The sequence below is a fragment of the Cariama cristata genome, unplaced genomic scaffold (genome assembly GCF_000690535.1).
Source record: "Cariama cristata isolate BGI_N322 unplaced genomic scaffold, ASM69053v1 scaffold11137, whole genome shotgun sequence".
NCBI lineage: Eukaryota > Metazoa > Chordata > Aves > Cariamiformes > Cariamidae > Cariama > Cariama cristata.
Window position 1 is genome coordinate 47,905 of NW_009626092.1, and position 18,940 is coordinate 66,844.

Here is an 18,940-nt window from a genome sequence, read left to right on the forward strand (position 1 = left end):
AATGCCCTTCAGTCCTGCTGTAGTGCTTGCAAAACTGTGGTCATTTGAAGGAATGGACCTAAACGCTTAAAAACAAATAGCAGGAAAAGCAGTGCATGTTACTAAAAAGAAGTTAGGAGCTTTTAAAAGCAGGGTGGTCTTCTACCCTGTTTAAGCATATAAACAGATAATAGGCATTATTTCCCAAACAGGTATTGTAATGACTTGCTGGGGTTTTGCTTTCAAAGGAGAAAAAAAAAGAAACCAACCCAAACCCAGTTACTGTTTTGGTTGTCAGCTGTTGCATTTCCCAAGATTCTTGTTTCCAAGATGTTTTTCATTATGAAAGTGTGTGCTTTCATGAGATCACAGCAGAACAATGTGTCTGGCAAACCTTGTTTTCTTGCATAGGCTATAATAACATGCTTTCCTGTGAGCTGTCGTTTACTATAATTCTAAATAGTCTGTAGTTAAAATAACATTATCTAGTGTTTCTTAAGGCTTAGAGGGAACATGACTACTCCCTTGCCTGCCTTTCTGAACATTTTTTTTGTCTTAGATTAAAATTTCAAACCCGGAACTAATCAAAGTGTAGAAATGTTCGGAAGAGACTGCAAAACTAACTATTCAATGCTCATGCCAGTGACTTTTTGGGGAAAAAAAAAAAAGCCCAAAACCCACCACAACAAAAACAAAAAAACCCCCACAAAAACCCAAACACCCCCCTAAAAAACAATCCAAAAAACTCAAAACCCAAACAAAATTCTTTTTTTTTTTTTTTTTTTTAGAATTGTTGTGCAGATGAGAATCTATTTCGCTTGCTTTCTCCTTGGACATTGTTGTTGGCAATGGGCCTGTTAGGTCAAGGTGTTGATTGAGTAATATCTGTCAACTTTGTACAAATGCGGATTTGAAGCTGGAAATACAGAGTATATTGCTGCAGTACTACCAGCCTAGTGACTACAGTCAGAAAAGTAGAAGGCATGCAGGTTAGAGATCTTTCAATTCGCCATAGAGAAGCCTATAGAGATACATAAAATCATGTGCTTCATATAAGCAAATAATTGTGAGGCCGCTCTCTTGAAAGGTTATAGCAATCAGGGGAGGTTCCTGAGGGGAAAAAAGCAAATGTCACTTCAATCTTCAAGAAGGTCAGGAAGGAGGATCTCGGAAATTACATGCCAGTCACTCTCGCCTTGATCACTGGGCAAGTGATGGATCAAATCCTCCTGGAAGCCATTTCCAAACATTTGAAAGACTTGAAGGTGATTGGGAGTAGTCAGCGTGGATTTATGAAGGTGAAATCACGCTTAGCCAGCCTGAAAGCCTTGGATGACTAGCTCAATGGATGGGGGAACAGCAGTGGATGTTGCTTACTTCAGTAAGGCTTGCAGTGCTGCATCCCATAACATCCCTGTAGACAAGCTAATGAAGTACAGACTAGGTAAGTGCACAGTGAAGTGAGGTGAGCTGAAAACTGGCTGAGTTTATGGGCTCACAGGAGCGTGATCAGTGCCACGAAGTTGAGCTGGACACCAGTCACTAGTGGAGTGTCCCGAGGGCTGATACTGGGTTCAGTGCTGTTTAACATCATCGTGAATAACCTGGACATCGTGGACAATGGGACAGAGCACACCCTCAACAAGTTGGCAGGTGATTTCCAGAGGTGCCTTCCAGCCTCAGCCATCCTGTGCGTGTGTTATATCTTCACCATTTGATCTGTCTTTAAAAATTCAATTACTGCTTTTTCAAAGTCTAAAATCCAGCTCGTGGCAAATCAATAGAAGAGAAGCCAGGCGGGGAAGAAGTGGGAGCAGGTGTGAGTAAGAAGAATGTGAAAGATCAAATAGCTGATATGGAATAAAGAACAATGTGAAGAAAGCAGGGAAATACAAAACCTTTGCAGTGAAGGACCACATTTTTGGGATGTATCTTGATTGCAGCATGATGGGAGGGCGGATATGGTGCTGTTTTCTTTTCCTTAAGAGAAAAGAGGATGTACCCCAAAAAGTTTTTTCAGAAGCTGTGTGGTCATAAAATGAAAGATATATTTCTACTGGATCATCAAATTGTAACCAACTTTGGGTATGAAATGCTTCTGTAACCGCAGTGTCTCTAGAAAGAGATAACCGAGTCCTGAGAGATTAAAAAATTGTCGATTCTGTAGGATTAAAGTGTTAGGGAGATGCGTATTTTTAGACCTCTCTTGGATTAGCCCTACATCTTTTCTTCTTAGCTGGAATACTATTCCTGTTGTACTAAAGCACTGAAATCAAATGGAAAAGATGAATGAAAATACAATATCCCATCTACTTCTCCAGTTGTATTTGGGTCTTCATTGCAAGACTTCCTGGTGGTTTTGTAAATTGACTCTTTTTAAAGATAGTGAACAGATTTTTTTAAATTCACAGGCCACCTCCATTCAGGCAGTTCTTGAACATGAATATAATCTGTCATAACTTTTTACAGGTTGATCACCTTTTAACCTCAGATCTTATAAGCAAGTGCAAGGTCATTTAACAAGTTTTAAGTAAGGATTGTGAAAGGATAGAGTAAAGCTCCAAGATTTATGATAGTAGCCGAGATCAACAGATACATCTGAAAATAATTTTTATCCAAGCAACCAGTGTTTAGCAAAAATGGGAAACCAATCCTAAAAGTTCTTGATAGTCTTTTACCACGCAATACTGTTAGATTCCTGTTTATAGTAAGATAAAGTGCCAAATAGGGGAACTTTTGGTAGGTATTTTTCTGATTGCAAATAAAAAGCTTGTTTATGAACTTGATTCAAATGGAAAGAGAGGTGCAAGGAAAGGTCAAAAATCTCATGCTTTCAAGAACGTTTTCCAAATCCACCTCTCTTAGACTACTGCTTTTATTCAAAGCCCCTTTTACTTGATTGTCAAGTCCAGCCCTATCTGAGTATCATAAAGACAAGTAGTTTTTTTTAACCTTTTGTTATCTTCTGCAGGTGTTTCCAAAAGGTCTGACTATATTGGTTTGTCTAGTGTACTGCCTTATGTTTTGTTTGTTGGAACCTAAATTTAGTTCGTCAGTAACTTTCTTGCTTCTTAGCCCAGTATTTCTTTTCCATAAATAATTCTCAAAATAATTAATCCTCTGCAGTGTCAAAAGCCAAGGCCCACAACCTTGTCATTTACAACTGGCAGTGATACTGGCAACACTTTTTTGCTCAGTTCACGAACAGATCTTGTTTTGAAACTACAGTAAACACAATCTTTGTCTAAAGTTTAAACGGAAGGTCAGGGTAGAGCAATGTATACATTCTAATTTACCGAGCCAATAACGTGACCACACCTAGGCGGACTTACTCTTAGACTGTTCCTGCCTAGAGGAAATGCAGGTAAAGTTTCTGAATTTGGAGTTCCATAGTCAGTGAAAACTTCTACATCAAAGTACAAGGTGCAGAAAAGGAGTGGAAAAAGTAAGGCTGCTTGTTTAACCACTAGATGTCTTATGGACAGATCAGTACAACACAGGTGAGTGTCTGGAGACATGAAGTTACATTACATGATTACTGGTATTTTAGTGAGGTATTTTTCACTTAGCTGCTGCAGAACTGTCAGATCCAGGAAGCAATGGAAGCAGAGTATTGTTTCTTGACACTTCTATGTCATTGTAAAACAAATAATTTTTAACCTGTGATCTCGGACCAGTTAACAGGTAGTGAAGAACTGTTGCAAAAGGGGAACTGCGGATTTGAGGCTGAAAGTAACTTCTAGTTTTGCTTCATATGGCTATAAATGCTGTTGTGAAGAGTACTGCTTTTGTTTCCTCTCTCCTCCTTCCCCTAGAGCCCCTCAGTGCTAGATAGAATGTTTCAGGACCGATCTTTACAACCATTTACATCTTTACTTTACAGGGTATCAAATCAGGTCAGGCCTTTTCAGTGCCTTTCATCAAGAATTAATGTTATTGCAGTGGCTTTGGAGAAATTTGTCCTTGTCTGGTGGAACATAACATTTAATAACAGCACCAGAAACACACATGTGTCCACATATTTCATACTGACTTCTAAACTGAAAACAAGGTGGTGCTTTAGAGTTTTTATATAGGAGTAACGATAGATTTGCTACTACGGTCTCCAGGAAAAATAACTGAAAAAATGCAAATGGTGTTGCATGTTCCACAGTAAAAAAACTTTTATGTTGGTCTGCTGATAGTGTGTGGCTGTAGGAAATTGGACAACTAGGAGATTTTGAAAGGTTTACTCATGTACATTAGTTATGAAGTTGTAGGAGCTCCTGTGGAAGTTGCCTTCATTGTTTAACCGTCCAAAAGGCTTGAGGTTTCTATTAATGGTTCTTTTTTTTAAGCAGCTTTCACAAGAAAGTGTTTAGAAATGTGGTGTTCTGAAAATCTTTAGTCAGCTACCCAAAATTGTCTGAGAGTTGGGGGATCCCATCACTTCATATGTGCCCAACCTGGCATTTTCAGTCAGTTAGAAATTCATTTGGTAGCTGTTGCTGCAGCAATCTCCAAGTCCTTTTATACTGCCTGTGCAAAGGTTTCAGAAAAGAAGTTGTTTGCAAAAGGAATGTGCATTAAAACCTATGCTAACTTCATGGTGTCTTGCGGTACAAAAAAGGGAGAGGAGGGGAGGAGGAGCAGCAGCAGGATGTAGCTGTTTGGACGTACGGAGAGGTGGTCAGGTGAGCGCTGTCTTCAGAACAAAAATGAAAATCTGGAAGTTTTCTACATTTCACAACTCTTTTTTTATTGAAATATTAGAAGATGCTCTGCATTCTTCTAGTTTCAGTAGCTGAGGCTTTTTGAATACTGCACAGCAGATACCTTCCTAGTAAGTGTAGCTGCAGGGATTAGATCTGAAGTTTCTAGAATGCCTTTCCTCCGTAGAAGTCTTCCTCTATTTGTATTTATATACCAAAATTAGGTGACATTTTCTGGATGCAAATACATTAACTGATGAGCAGATTAGGTGAGGTTTCTTTCTTCTCTGTAGCTTTAAACTTGTTCTTTTGTTACTAGCCTGTTTCTGATGGCCAGATACCTGATTGCGGTGCTGGAGAGAGAGAAAGGGTGAGTAAGTAATCCTTCACTGTTTGAAGGTCAGCTCAGTCATCTCAGTGCGTTGCCACACAGTAGTGATAGGGAAGCTGGCTGAGATAACTCTCGTATCCAGGTTTATAAATACAAATAGAGGTAAGACTTCTACAGAGGAAAGGCATTCTAGAAACTTCAGATCTACTCCCTGTCGTTAAAGGTAGTGAGCTGTACTAGCCAGATGGAAAAAGTATCAACGTAACTTTTGGTTCTGGCATGAGAGAGGTATGAAGGACCAGAAGCTCTTTGATCACAAATGTACCTTTGAAGTAAGCTTAGTCAATAAAACCCCTGCAGTAGGATTTAGTAAAAACCCTAGAGTGTGATTTTAAAAACACTTAGATGGAGTTTGCAGTTTAGTTTTGTTGTATATTTAGTACTAAATACCCTGTTAAGGCTGTGGTGAAGTTATCACTGTGTAAAATGCTGCGGAAGATAGGAATATAAATTGTTCCAAATACAGGGAATAACCATAATAATTGTTTTGTCTGCATCCTGCTGTGGAAGGAAAATGCTATGATCTATACGAATGATCCATACTCATAATACAGAGGAAAAGTTGAAAAGATAAAACAGTCCTTTAACTCTAAATCTGAGCAGTTTCAAAGTAGCCTGTGAAAAATTTGCCTTACAAACAGGGCACACTTATCCCATATAAAATTTTGCTCTGAATGAACTCCCAACTTTATCTGACTTGCTCTGAACATGAGTGACACAAAACATAATCTTTGGGCGTTGTTTGAAATACTGTTTGTTCTGTGTACAAAGGTGCTTTAACAAGTAAGCACAAGGAAAGCCCAGACAACCGCTGGAAAGTGCATAGTAATAAATTGCGTAGGCTTTTCCCCTTTTTTCGTTTTTCTTCATCCAGAATGGGAGTAGTTATGTATTAGTCAATACAAGTAGGGTGATATGGAAATCATGAGAGTAATAGTTAAATGAAAAAAGCCCACAAAAATGAAATAGGGCTGTTAAGGACAATGGCATGGGCTACCACGCCTGCATGCAAACCAAAGAGTACCTAAGACAGTTTTTGTCCTTTGTGTGAAAATATTAGAAAGTACGAGATTACAGTGGTACTGAATGCCTGTCAACTTGCGGAAGCTGCTCCAACAAAATGAGTGAGCGAAAGTGGTACTCAGTGGTTTTATTACCCATTCAAAAGCCTCACTTGTGAGGCAGAACTCTAAATTGAAAAAGGAGATGGAATTGTATCTGGAATAACATAGTACCTAAAACCCAGTTTCAGTGCATGCTCTCCTCTTGCATCTGGTCCGACTTTGATGTATCCACAGCATCCAGAGTCATCCTGACCTTTGCACAGAGTGATCACTTGTGTAGTAAAACTCACAGGAATCTATTTCTGCAAGACTATTTGTTTTAATTTATTAAGCTTGTTATTACGCTTTTGTGTGATGTGTTAATGATATGTAACGTGTTAGATTTTCCTGCTATAATAATGTTTTTGCCTATGATACCCACCTTTCCTTCCTTGGAGCCTTAGTACAGAGAGTCGCATCCTGTGGCTTGGCCTGATGTACATCTTTAGGGAGTGGGAGAGTGGCCTGAAAAGTGCAATTAGTTTTTTTTTTCTTTCAACTTGAATTCAGTTCCAATGAAAGTGGTAGAAAAGCCTATGTATTAGGCAATGTACAGGCTTTAATAAATTACATTGCCCCAAGTTGGCAGTCATTGAGTGACAGCAATGGAAGGAAATTCTTGGAGTGTGTTCAGAGCATAAAAATGTAATAGTGAGGCCAACAGCTTTCATCAGGCTGAAACAGAGATAAAATATGGTGATGGTAACTAGCAGAAGGCCTCCCTGGCGTAGGTACGGCATCCCTCTAGCTGCTATCCAAATACTTTCTGTACTTTTAAATTTTTTGAGCATGTGTGCTTTGATAATTTAGGTTTTTGTTTGGCTGTTACTGGTAATTTTAACGGTTCCTAGTTTTAATGAGAATTTTATTTAAATGCTTGATTTATTTTTTAAACAGCTCTGAGATCTTCTTTATAAGAAGAAAATTATCAGAAGATATCAATTAAAATACATTTTCTTAATTTTCCACTGCTTTTCACAATTCATGTGTGTTTTAATTAAAAAGGAGACTTTAATCTTCGGATTTAATACATACTGAGTTCTGTGGAGCCATTGTTTTCACCAGTGTTTGTGGTGATCTTTTCATGATAACTTGTTTTAAAGCCCAAAATCAGTTAATAAAGGCAACTGAGATTATCTTAATTGTGAATGCACATCTTTGAATGCAAGCAAATAAATTAACTTCCAGAAAGTGCTGATGCTATCATTTGAATATGGTTGTATTGATACTTTAATTGTGCTAGAGTACTATTTAGCATTGAAGTAGTCAGTTTTGTTCAAAGTGAAGAGAGAATTGAATTATTTTCCTTAACCATAAAATGTTCAAAAAAAGTCAGTTCCAATCCCTAAGAATGCAATAGAGGAGCATCCCACCTTGATAATAAGGAAATGTTTTGGTGTATGTTATGATTACTTGAAGATCAACAAGGTTAAGACAGATGTGCCTTCAGACACATAAATGCTTTGTGGGTCAGAGCCCCTGCGAGGGGGTGTGAATTTTGCCAGACCCGCTGAAGGCTGGTAGGCTTTTGCTGCACGGTTTTTCTCGTCAGAGGACCTAACTGGGAAGTGATAAACCACATCAATGCATTAAGATTTCTACTGCTGTACCACAGAAGTGCTCTTCCAAGCAGGCTACAACTTGAGTAAGCCCTTGCAGTTGTCTTTCAAAACCTTTTTGATTTTTTTTTTTCCCCCATGCCATTGAATTACAGACCTCACAGGATGACATTTTTGACTTATTTATCATGCTTCTCAGGCACTTGCTCACATACAGCTGAAGGAGTTGATTTTTTTTGGTATGATTATGGGGTTGTGTGTTTGAATGTTCCCGTGTTGTTTAATATAATACTTTGAAGTCTAAAATATTAAAAAGTCATTCATTCCAAATCTTAATAGAATCATTGTTGAGGCCATGATTGCAAAAGCAAAATAATTTAGGGATAAAAGCACTTTGCTTAATATTGTTCTTTTAAAGTTAGACTGCTTTTTTTAAATGAAAACCAGTGTTAGACTTTTTTCAATTATCTTGGCTTATCACAGTTGGGAGTGAGTGGGATGGCCAGTTCTGAAAATTGGCGACAGAGCCATTAACGATGCACAGATATATTAGTGGTTAACAAGTCACTAGTGTGACTCACCCCATCACTGTAATGTTTTTAGTAGCCAAACTCTTTAAGTATGGGATTATCCAAATGAAAATTGGTTAGGGTAGTACTAAAACCTTACGAAAAGGTGCATTAAAATGGAGTTATAAAGAGAGGAGTCGTTCATAAATATACGTGGCACTATGGCAAAGAGTTAAGGGGGGGGGGGCGGAGGTAGCATCTACATTATAATACCATAGGTAATTCAAAGGAATCTTGGTTGCTCATTGATAAGTATGTTTAAAATCAGCCTGTGAAAACTAATGAGTTCAGAAACAGCCTAGCAGCAAAAAATTTGTGGAGTAATAGTTCCTGCAGACCTGGCTTGATGCTAAAAGTAGTAAGCATCAAAGATCACAATGGCTAAACTGTTTGAAAATGCCAGGTTTTTTCCTCACTGCTTGGGGGAGTAAAACTTAGCAGAAGGAGGACCCAGAGCAGAATACCTTTCCTGGAGCATAAGAAAATGTCCTGTCATTTCTAGGCATCTGGTATGCCAGCACAGAATAAGTAATCATCTCCCGCTCCTATGAATAACTTGCTGTGAGCAACAGGAATGCTGCTTTTTTTGATATGATCACATCTCCTCAAGACATAGATTGCTATAATTTTCATGTTGTTTGCATTTTTATCTTCAAATTAGAAAACCAAATAAGTTCTGAAGTATGAGTTTCTCCTCTGAATGAACACAAACATTTTTGGTGTATGTTAAGAAGCAGTTCTGTGACTGCAATGTTTATTCAAATGGAACAATGATTTTAAAAAAGAAAAAGAAAAAATAAGCAGGAGTCCTGCAGAAAAGATGTGAAGAAAATGCATGGCTCATAACCTTAACGTGAACCAATAGCCTTACACAGTGAGGCAAAACAAGGTACCATGTTGGGATTGTATAAAGTGGAAGATGCTGTGCAAGGCGTGTGAAACAATCCCTGCGCAGTATTTGGCATTAGGGAGACCTCGGCAGGAGCAACGTGTAATTTGGAGCACTCGAGTTCAAACAAATAGGTGGCCCAAGGCAGAACGGCTAAAGGGCAGCAACAAGCATGATCATACACCCAGAAAAAATAACCTCCTCGGAAACACTGAGCAGAGGAGAGTTCTTTTAGTCTAGGTGATAGGGCTGAAAAGAGATGTCCATCCTCAGAGGTGCAAGAAGTCTTTGCAGTGAAGGATCGGTTGGCTGCTCTTTCTGCTGATGTGCAAGGGGAGAGGCGATGGGAGTAACCTGGTCTGTTGTGTTTGGAAGGAAAGGAGAACCACTGCAGTAGCGCAGAGTGAGAGCAAGGAGATTGCCTGGATGCTGTGTAGCCGTCATCGTCAGAGGCGTGAGGGTCAGGGTCCAGAGAGCGCGGTATCGGGTCTCGGGTCTGGCAGGTGGATCAAGGTGAATGCTTGAAGTTCCTCACAAATCTATGAACCTTTCAGTGTAGCCTCTGTTTTTTTAACTCCTTTATTTGAAATGAGCCTGCTGCTCAGGATTTCTGTTTGCACTTTGCAAATAATGATTAAATTATTTCAGTGAGGATCTTTGTCCTCTCTTCAGCAGCAATGGTGATTAAATGCGTGACAGTAGGATTTGTCTAGGAATCACGCAAGGAGTCCTACAGAGCCAGATCTGGGACAAGATGAGATTTAGTGCTGTGCCATGGTCACAAGGCCGTTCTTCCGTGAGAATGAATTATTCCCCTGCTGCAGAGGTGGGGTGGTTGTGTGTTGGGGGGAAAAGGGTGATTTTTTTCTTCAATTTCATTCTGTGGGGTTGTCAGAAGGTTGTTTTGTTGGTCAGAAGCACTCAGATGTACATCACTGCATGGCTCTTCACCTTCGGTTGAGGACCCTAACAGCTTTCTCGTTTGCGTTTGTTGGGCATGAGCAAATTATTTTATTTGATGGCAAAAGTAAATAAAGAGTTGCTCATTTGTAGTTATATGAAAAAACCCAGCTGTTTCAAAGTAGCATGCTTTCAGAACACAATAAAAATGGCTGAAAGATTTTTCTTCGCTTGTTCAGCCCAAGTGATTTGAATAAGCACTTTAAACTTTCATTTTCTCTGGATAATTAAAATTAAACTGAAATTTAACAAATTAAACTGACATTTGTCCAGATTTCTCCCTTTTGTTTCTAATGACTGCTTATTTTTCTTTGCAAATAAATTTCTAATGTGTAATGTGTTGCCCAAAGAGACAAATCTGGGGAGCTGGTTTTTTCTCCAGATGGTGGACTTGAGTCAAAGGTATCTGACAAGAATCCCTGACCCATGTTTTGACTTTTGTTAGTGGACTTGCATGCTTTTCAGGGAGTCCTCAAAATGCTTATGTTTTGGGAACACCAATAGTGGCCTTATACTGCTTTCTGGTAGATATTCCTCTGTTGAATTTAAACACTGATTAATGGTCTTGTTTGGAAAATTTTTTCAACTAATGATGTTGTTCCAGGCTACTAACGCAAGGATCTTAGCAATGGAAACCTTCAGAATAAGACCTCTGATTTTTAAATTTAACTTTTTTTTTTTACTCTTTAACTGTGATCTTGTATTTTTACAGTGATGTGACTGTATAAATATTTTTGTCTGTAGTAAAAGTGTTCTGTTTCAAACAGAGCTGTTTCAGTGAAGAGCCTTTGACTAGAGAAAGAGGTGAACTGCTGTGAATGGTTATTCCAGATAGACTGAGGGGTTTTTTTTTTAATTTTATGGCTTTAGAAGACTCCTAGATGGATTTCTAAATTGTATTTTTAAACATTTTCTGTAAATCCTGGGGAGGGGGGTGGAATCTGAGTGTTGAATCAACCTGCTGCTACTTATTTTGCTAACCAGTACTCTCTCATCTCTTTGTGCTTTCTCTTCTCATCTGTACCTACCTTGAACTTAGGGCAGAAGATCTTGGGGGCAGGAATTGTTACCCAGTGCTGTGCTGATTAATCATCTGGCATAATGGAGTCTTTGTGTGAATATAGCTCCTTGTTCCTATCAAAATCCAAATAATAAATACTTTAAGGTAAAAACATCATGAGGATGTTATGAGCATTTTGGTAGAGTATTATCAACCTGTGAAAATGCAGGGGCAGGGAGTTACATTTTAGGTCAGTATTATTTATCTGAAAAATTTTAGTGCCTGTTTAATGTATTGTTAACTCTACTCAAAAAAACCTAATTAGGCGTGTAGCTTATTAACACCCCAGATAAATTAAAGCAGCTTTCTAAAAGATATGCATATTTTTTCTTTGAGTCACAGCGTAGCAATACAATGGTTTATGTAGTGAAATTACGTGTTTTCTTACCTAGCACTTTGAATTGCTTTAAACTTCAACATTAAGTCTGAATTTAAAGATTTATGCTGCTTGTTTATTTCTAGGACTTTTCTAGAAACAATCAAAACTCAATGCTTTGTGAGCTGTACGCCCACATGCTGCATTTTTTTTAATGTTGAAGCCATACTTACCTGGAGGTAACAACCAAACAAAAAAAACCCAAAAAGGGGTGGTGGTGGTGCAGGACACAAGTTCTTCTGCATTATCGCTGAGCTAATGCAGCACAAGTTGGATCTGCTGTTATCGCTGTTGGAAAGCTCATGGGATATATCTTACCTTTTTGATCACAGTCAAGCTCTAACATTTTCTTCCCTCTTCAACCTGCTCTCAGAGAAGAGATGCAACGCCTCAAATTCCTCTTAGATATTTTGTATGTGGATTGTACAGTTTCAGAAATCCATGTTGGAGCCTTTCATAAGCAGTAGTAATTAAGTTTCTCAAGGAAATATTTTGCTGGATTATTAATTTTTTGCCCCTTGTTTTACACAATATGAATTACTTCTAGATCAATATCAAATTGTGGTCTTTTGTCTCTTTGAATGTGTTTTTCTGAATCTATCAGGCTTTGGTGTAGACTTGAGAATTTCCTAGAATGCATGTTTGGTAAATCACATTAAGATGCTAGGATTTATTGTATCAACTTTTAGGTAGCCTGAACTATCTTACTGGGGTACTTTTTTCTTGATCAGTTTAAACTGGGAAAGCAAAGCAAGAGCTGTAACTCAGCCTTATTATAATTCTTACAGTTCACAACTGGACAGGAGCCCGTTTTGTCCAGGATTTACAGTATGAATGGGTATCTAAATCACTCCATTTCAAAACAAGTCTAGCATACATTTTCAGCTTTAGTTGTGAGTTTCCTGACTTTTTTCCCCTCAAAATAAGGACTGCAGGTTTGATTTGTATAAACAGTGTTAGCAATTGAGGAGCCTTCTGACTGCAGATGCCGAGACCGGATTATGGGAAACATGACGGCAGAAAATAGAGGATTTAGAAGTGAGTGGTTATGTTTCTAACCAGCTGAACTCTAGCTTAATTCTTCAACTCGCTTCCCTAGTAAAAGAAACAAAAGGAAGACAGAAAAATAACGTAAAGGCAATGCTATCCGGTTTTGCGGCTGTCTGCATTGGTAAACACTGGTAAATAGGAATAATTTAGATGACTCTTTTCTCCAATATCAAGTGATACGCTAATAATGTTTCATCTATATCTCCCCTGGGTATTATTTTTATGTAAAATGTGTCTGCAAAAGTGCCTGATGACCCTGTGGTAGAGCTGGCTTCCCGCCCCGGTGCTGGGGGGCAGGCGGTGGGCCGCGAGGGGCCTCTGTCCCGCCAGCAGGATGGTGGGCAGTTTTGGTGGCGGTCTGGGTGGCTTGGTGACTGCCAGCTCCGGCGGGTCGAGGGCAGACACTGGGGTGCCGGTTAGGGAGCACGGAAACGCCGACGAGAAACGTGAGGAAGATGCAGTCAGGGAGAGCCTGTGTCTGGGTCCTTGCACAGCCGTACTGTGACAGAGAAACTTGTCATTTTTATCAAAACAAAGTTGGTTTAAAAACTGGCAAAACAAAGCTTAACTAACTTTTCAGAGACTATTGTTTAGGTTTGTCGTGGTATATGTATTGTATATTTATTTTTTTTTCCACAGAAACCTGCTAATATTTTAGTTATGGGTGAAGGTCCTGAGCGAGGAAGAGTAAAAATTGGTATGTTTATATCTTTGATAAGTCCCAGTGTAGCATTTAAGTTAGAATGTTCTGAAGGTGCAGTTGTACCACCGAAAGTAGTCACTGTAATACTAGTATGTGCCTGGGCACATTGCCTAAATGCTGTTTTCTGAGTGACTGGCTTCTTGATATTAGCCCCATGCACCAGTTCTGACGATGAAATGCTGTAGCCTCACCAATAAGAAGTGGAAAATGTCATTATATTTTGTTTAAGTGGGTGTTTGTGTGGGGTGGGGGATTTCAATATGGGGATAAAAATGACAACTAGCTAGGGGAAAAGGAGGAGAAAGAAGTGAGGTTTTAAAATTTCCTCCGTTTACCCCTGTAATGCCATGACACTATCTTGCTGCTGCTTATAAAAACTAAATAGGGAACTACTCATTACTACAAACCTTAGATTTTATAATGGAATCGAAGGTGGCGTTTAGCCTACAAAATGTTCTTGAAAGGGTAGACAGGTCCCTTGGAGATAAACGCGAGGGATCTTAAAAGTCCAGAAAACACAGTAATCCAGCCAAAAAGCGTAGCGAGAACTACTGCTAAATGCTCAAACTGGGATGTTCCAGGGTAGGAAGCACCCAACACTTTCCCCACTAGTGTAACATTTTCTGGTGGGAGTTACTGTTCACAGTGAGAGAGGATCATTTGTAGAACTTCACTTGTTTTAAATTAAAGTAAATAAATAAATAAAAATTAACCGTAGTCTAACAGTAATAAGCTATGCCAGGCTGTGCATTAGTGTGGCCGTGCTTTTGATAGCAGACTGCTAATGCGCAGCCTACTTACATTCGTTACATCCCGTTTGGAAGGGTTTTTTAAAGCTAGTTCATCTTTTTCACTTCCCTCTGGCTTTCTTTTATGAGATTATTCTTCTGCATTGTTGCTCTGTACTCTTACTGTTTTGTTTATCTGAACTGTACCGTTAATCACTAGTATAATGATTCGGGGTAGGATTTTGTTGGAGGGTTCAGTTCTGCGCTAGTCCTTCCCTTGCCCCTTGAAACCCAAGGAGGAGATGGGCCAGGGCTGAACACTGCTGCAGATCTTACCCTGAAAGTTTTTCATGCCCTTCCGAGGTTTAAGGTTGACAGTAGAGACTGAGGTCTTCTCCGTACAAAACGGGTACAGCACGGACAGCGGAAGGGAAAATTTCTTCCTAATACCTTATTCTTCATGGAGTGGTTGCTTCCCAAATTGAGAATGTAGGTTGTCCTCTGGGCATGTTCACTTTCAACTGTGGTGGTGATATTTGCTGTACACAACTACTTGCTAGTAATTGCACATAGACCACCCATTTATTTCTTAATTTATAGTTTTGAGTTAATTTGGGAATAACTTAGAACACAACTAAATTTAGTCAGACTGTTAATGGACAGGTGGAAGATTCTGTATCGGAGCACCAGTCCTCTGAGCCATCCATTCCCAGCGGGAGAAGAGGGAGGGGGACCCTGGATTTCTAAGTGTGGTATCAAAATGTAGAGATTTTTTTTTCTTATTTTCTGAAGATATTACCACAGCAGGAAAAGAATGCAGAAGTTATACCCATACCAAGGGCTTCCACATTTCAGTGTAACTAATTTTTCTAAAAAATACATAAATGGTATTTAACTTAAAATAATTTTTGTAGGCTTTTTGTGTCATTTTGGGTCATAAATTCACTTTCTGCCAACTGTTTTCCTTATTTTTCATAGTTATTAGTGACTTGATCATATCTTGAATAATTGATATTTTAATGTAGAAAGCTGTAAAATGTTTCTCTTTTTAAATGCATTAAAACAATCATAAATAGGAATGCATATGAAAAAAAATTAAGGATTGTGTAGTCGAGTTAGAGACCCTTATCGACACTGCAGTTTTCCCTCAACCAGTGAGCTGTAGCATGCAGGTCCTTTTCCCTCAGAATGGCTGCTCATCTCCGTTCATTCGAGTCTTTCTCAGCATGTGTATATCCCTCCACCACAGAGTCCCTCTGTCTGGGGATTTGGGGAGTGGTGGGTTGGGAAACGATTTGGTGGGAAAAGGTGCATATTTTAGTCTCTGCCCAGTTTTTTTCCTGCATCACTTCTATTTGGTAGCTCAGACAGCTTCCTAGGCAGTTGTATGCTACCAATTCTAAAAAGCAGTTTTTAATGATATAATGCCCCCAAACAGAATTTTAAAATCATAGCCTAAATGGTATTTAGTACTGGTATCTTGATACTGGAAATACATCTTGACAGAGGCTTAGCAGGGAGGCAGATGCTGTAGGCTTAGTTGCTGGTTTTGTGTGAAGGAAATCTTGCTACAGCTAACTTCATGAGGAGGGAGCTTTTGTGACGGGCACGTATGTGTTATAAATCATTCTAACCTTTGCAGAACCTGCATTTTGCTCACACCTAAAATGCTGCTTCTTGAAAGCCGATCCTGTAATAACAGAATATTTTACTGGAGAATATCGGGTAAAATGAGTCGGGATTTACCAGTGTCCTGAGAAGTGAGTTGGTGTGCTTTTTCAGAACAATGGTTAATTCCTTGTTCTAAATGGTTCATGTTAGTAATGATTTATAATGATATACTTTATAGGTGATGACATCCAGTAACTTCTACAAAAGCTTTTAGAAAATCTACTCACAGAATTCGTATCTGCTGCAGTCTGCGTTTGCATTTTATTTAGCAGTGATGGTAGCGCTAACAAGTAACTCAATCAGTTTGTTTAAAAAAAAAAATTAAAAATTGGTAGTTTTTCCTCAAATTTTAAAGCATCTCTTTTTGAATTTTGCAGCTGACATGGGCTTTGCCCGATTATTTAATTCACCTCTGAAGCCTTTAGCAGACTTGGATCCAGTAGTTGTAACGTTCTGGTATCGAGCTCCAGAGTTGCTTCTTGGAGCAAGGCATTATACCAAAGCTATTGGTAAGTAAATTGGGTGAAAAGTTACTATTTTGTTCTTTACATAAATTGTACACAAATACTGAAGCATTGATAAATAGTACAAAGGACAGTGGCTGAGTTAAAGGTATGTTACTAATTTCTCGAAGAAATATTAAACTTTGAAAAATTGTTTCATTTACTATGGTCTCTGGCTATATATGAGTGAGATATTTCTGGGGTTTGGCTCCAAATGCCTTGCAATGCAATGCAAGTTTATAAGGCTTTCACGCAAGACTTTCATAAATGCTGTTAGAGGCAATAAAAGTATGGATGCATCTTTGAACTATTAGTAGGATCCATATTACGATGATGATGAGGCACAGTGCATTAATTTTATTGCAGAGGTTTTTACCTAGTGTAATAAATACATGAAATAAGGAGTGTACAGAATGGAGACTATATGGGCTGCACTGAAACTAAACTGTAAAAATAAGCTGTGTTTTAACTTCTCTCTGTCTTTCAAAGCACAAGTGTGAACAGGAATTGCTTGAAGTAGTGAGATGTGGTCAGTCATGCAACAGGCTGGGCTGTGACGCTGCATCAGGCATATCCAGAAAAAACCAAAAACCCTCACCGAACGCAGGCGCTGTGAGGATGGCATTAGTTACATCAGCTTAACGCTGCATCCTCCTCACCATGGAATTCATACCTCTCAGTCTGAATTGTAAGAGCTTTGGCATGGCAGGGTTGACTCAGCTCTGCCCTTGCCACTTGAGGGGTAAGGGAGCGCCTGTGCCCGTGGGAGCCGTGGCTGTGGGGTGGGGGGATCGCCCAGCCTCACCTTCAGTGGGGGGGAACGGCTTTGCTGTGGAAGGGAGAGAGAATGTAGGGAAGAGGAATGGGAAGTTTTTCTCTTGGTGCCTGGTTTAAAAGATGCGTTAAAGCCTGGGCAACCATTTTTGGGGAGATAACTTCCCCTGTGACGCTCCACTTACTTTGCACAAATGTGGAGGTTGTATGTCAGCGTATGTGGTGGTGTTTCTGCAGCCTGAAATTCTTTCCTCAGACCTTAGCCATTCTTTTTTTAACATCATGTCAGTGGTTTTGTCAGAAATTCTAATGTTTATGACTTAACAGAAAAGTAAATGAAAATACATTTAATACTATATTTCTTTTATAGATTAAATACTTTTCTTTATATGTTCCTTTAAATTGCTTTTTTGTTGTATTTGCATGTTCGTTCACTTTACTCGCATTTTCTTCCGCTTGCAGCATGTGAAACTGCATGGACAGTCATAGCCTTTAGTTCATAATTTTTTTCAGCATAGATAAAGCCTGACTGTATACAAACACTGAGTAATGGGGTTATGCTCTGTGCATCATTTGCTTTTACCTTGTTCATGACCTTTTCTTGTTCATTCAAGGTTCAGTGTAGCATTACTTTCTGTAAGTTAAAAATTACATTTGTATGTGCTAGAAGAAAATGGGGAAAACAACCGGGAAAATTCAGGCTATCTGATTTTGCAGATCGGGACACAACAGTTAAAACAGAAAGGTTTTTGGTTTGTGTTTTTTTTTTTTTAAAATGAATGTTATCAAAAAAAGGGGTGAGGGATGGAGCGATTTTCTTGTTACTTTGTCTGCAAGGTTTTATAGATAACATTTGGCTTATTCGAATATCACAGCTTTTCAACTTGTGTATCTTGGGTCATTTAATACTTATTAAACGCGATGGCTGATCAGAGAGGGCATGTTTCTTGGTGGGGACAGTATGGCAGTGAATGGCCAAGATGTTGGTTGGCTTTTCTTCATTTGTATTTTATGCGTGGACAGTTACCCAAATAGTTTTCTTTGGTTTTTTTCTTAGTCAAATTCATTTTTTACAGCAATAAATGGTAACTACACTTTAAAAAACCCACAAACACTTGTATGATATTCTCTCAGCTCCTGTGTAGTTAGTGAATTGTGTATCTCTATCCATAGCTAAAAGGAAAAGTTGAGGAAGTGTTGCACTTGTACAGTAGAAACTTGAAATTTTCAATGCAGGGACCTTATCTCTGATAAGGTAAAAACTAACTTTCTACCTCACCAAGATGCTTTTGGAAAGATTGATTTGATTTTTTTTTTTATTTCTGTTCTCCTTTTTTAAAGATATTTGGGCCATAGGGTGTATATTTGCAGAGCTGCTAACATCAGAGCCAATATTCCATTGTCGACAAGAAGATATCAAAACTAGTAATCCTTATCACCATGACCAGCTGGACAGAATATTCAATGTAATGGGATTTCCTGCAGGTACATACTGTATTTTTTTTATCACCGCTGTTCAAAGAGAGATATTTGTATTGCTTGCTTTGCATACGAAGGTGGCAGCTGAGCAAAGCAACAAAGCTGTTGAAACGCAATCTTTATTTCATGAGTTATAAATCTAGAATCTAATGGCCATATTAGATATTTTTCCTTATTATTAATGATGGGATTATCTTTGAGTATGCATGTACCAATGTTTTATAATTTTAACAGGTCATGTTTAATGGTGGAAGATTAAAAACCAGAAGGAATATTTCTCTGTTTCTTCGGTACTGATTGTAGATTTGGAAAGTGACTGATTGTATGAAACTAAGCAAAAATCTATACATTTAGCAGATGTTTAACTCATGTTAAATTAAACATAGCATTTGACAGTAGGGGAGGGTATCTGGTCCGTCCCCCCCCCACACACACACACACCTGGTAGAAAGGCT

At 38.7% G+C, this 18,940-nt stretch overlaps 1 protein-coding gene across 1 annotated transcript in view; it reads left to right on the forward strand.

Annotated features, from left to right (window-relative positions):
* Positions 1 to 18,491, forward strand: part of LOC104164529 (cyclin-dependent kinase 8-like) — a gene marked incomplete at its 3' end in the record, with an annotated part of 41,905 nt that extends 23,414 nt beyond the window's left edge. The window contains exons 5-7 of the mRNA XM_009703881.1: positions 13,267 to 13,324; positions 16,107 to 16,238; positions 18,348 to 18,491. Coding sequence (XP_009702183.1) covers positions 13,267 to 13,324; positions 16,107 to 16,238; positions 18,348 to 18,491 — 334 coding nt within the window. The remainder of the gene's footprint in view (positions 1 to 13,266; positions 13,325 to 16,106; positions 16,239 to 18,347) is intronic.
* Positions 18,492 to 18,940: the final 449 nt, after the last annotated feature.